The sequence below is a fragment of the Drosophila ananassae genome, unplaced genomic scaffold (genome assembly GCF_017639315.1).
Source record: "Drosophila ananassae strain 14024-0371.13 unplaced genomic scaffold, ASM1763931v2 tig00000115, whole genome shotgun sequence".
NCBI lineage: Eukaryota > Metazoa > Arthropoda > Insecta > Diptera > Drosophilidae > Drosophila > Drosophila ananassae.
Genome location: NW_025319118.1, coordinates 355,889 through 357,805, shown reverse-complemented (window position 1 = coordinate 357,805; position 1,917 = coordinate 355,889). Strand labels below are relative to the sequence as shown.

Below are 1,917 nucleotides of genomic sequence, written 5' to 3'. Positions count from 1 at the left end.
ACCTCTTTGGTTACTAATTTCCAGATCTAATTTTGCGGATCATGATCCTTTTCGCGTTATCTGTTAAAATTATAACCTATTGTCACATATACCCTAGATGTAATAAATCTAAATCTAATCTAAATTTATTGTTTTTCTATTAGAATAATTTGCCTAACTCTTAATTATAATTAATTTTAATAATTGTATAAATTACAGTTAATTGTTACGTTCAATAAATAAAAAATTGTTGTGTATGTTTCAAACTTATTATGGTCATTTATGGTATGATAAAATAACAAAAATTGTCAGAACAAATATAACAATCTTGTAGCGCTATTTTTTTACCTGAATCGTTATAATCAAATTAATAAAAATTTTTTTTTGTACAGTTCATTTAAAGATGCCAACTTGGATTCTTGCCGTACAAGCACTATCTGATGTTAGTATAGTATGCACATCTTCCACCGAGCGGGAACTGAGATTTCATGAAACTATTGCTTCGACATTTACTCTTCGCATGGTAATCCGTAGTTTACCCCATGCCGTTTATTGCATGAGTTATGCTTTTTACAATAATGGCAAAGTTCATTCGAAGCTAATATTAGGAGACTATGCTGGTAATGTAAGGATTCTCTCTTACTCCCCACATTTGCGGGGGCCTTTTCAGGCAAAGCCCGGAGCAGCCTTGATTGAAGTAGTTTGGTCTGATGTTCTGAAAGGAAAAATTCCACAATTCGTCCCTAAGGAGTATATAAGCTTGCATAATGAAATGATTTCATGTGTATATTTTTCTTTGCATATGAACGCACTGTTTGCTTCTGCAGAATATAGAAACACAAAGAAGTATAGAGGACGTTGCCCAGGTATGATTATGGTTACGTATGATGAGCGCAGTAATTTTCGAATTCCACTTGGTGTTTCTACATTTTTTGTAGCAGAAAGCCATAATATTGTTGTCACTGGAGGGCCAGATACCTTTGTTAGAATTTGGGACGTATACATTCCAACTGAACCGTCTGCAATTCTAACAGGTCATAATGGAGGAATAGTTTTAGTCTTTGTCCAGCCTGAAGAAAACAAAGTTTACAGTGTCGACTATCAAAAGATAATAAAAGTATGGGACCTTCAAGAGCATACATTACTTCAAACTTACGGTGATTTAGTTCGACTCATTCATCACAGTGAAACAGACCTTACATACTACTATCATTCTCATCTTCGTGAGCTGGTTGTAGCTGGTCGTAAGCTTATTTCTATTAAGTGTTGTCCCCGCGTTCGCGTAGACCTTACCGATGGCAATACTCATGCCGCACCGGTTTCCGTTGTTTTATACAATCGCTTGTTTCGAAATATAGTTACTTGTGGATTAGATAGTTATATTATAGTATGGGATCCTTGGACAGGTCGACGAAAAATAATTATGAAAAGTTGCCACACCAAAATGATTTATGGTGAAATTATAGATATTGAGATTACTGCTGCTTGTTTCGATCCACTTGAACAGTTTTTGCTTACCGGTGCACGCGATGGTTCTTTGAAGATTTGGAACTACAATAACGCCGTAGTGGTTCGCAACATGAGTATAATGCCGGACCAAGAAGTTACTTCAGTTATCTGGGTCGTGGACAGGTAAGTACTAAAATCAGAGACTAAAACGATTATAATTATTTCTCTAAAAAATTAAGAAATACAATTATTTATCAATTTTTATTTTAAAAGTCGAATTAAAAATCTAAATTTAGAAAATTTAAATTATTCAAAATTTTGTTTTTTTTAATCAAAGTAAAAATTATATTGATAACTCTTTCCATAAAACAAAAAAATAAATTGTTCGTACAAAGGTGCAATTTGGTGAATATTATGTACGTTTAAATGTCATTTTACCAAATTTGCTATACAACTATAATTCGCTAATACCTATCTGCAAAACCTATC

The 1,917-nt window shown here is 33.2% G+C and overlaps 1 protein-coding gene across 1 annotated transcript; it reads left to right on the top strand.

Moving 5' to 3' along the window:
- Positions 1 to 377: 377 nt before the first annotated feature.
- Positions 378 to 1,615, top strand: LOC26514690 (WD repeat-containing protein on Y chromosome-like). Its single transcript, XM_014903597.2, has one exon. The coding sequence runs from the start codon at positions 383 to 385 to the stop codon at positions 1,613 to 1,615; it is 1,233 nt and encodes a 410-aa protein (XP_014759083.2). The 5' UTR covers positions 378 to 382.
- The last annotated feature ends 302 nt before the right edge of the window (positions 1,616 to 1,917 follow it).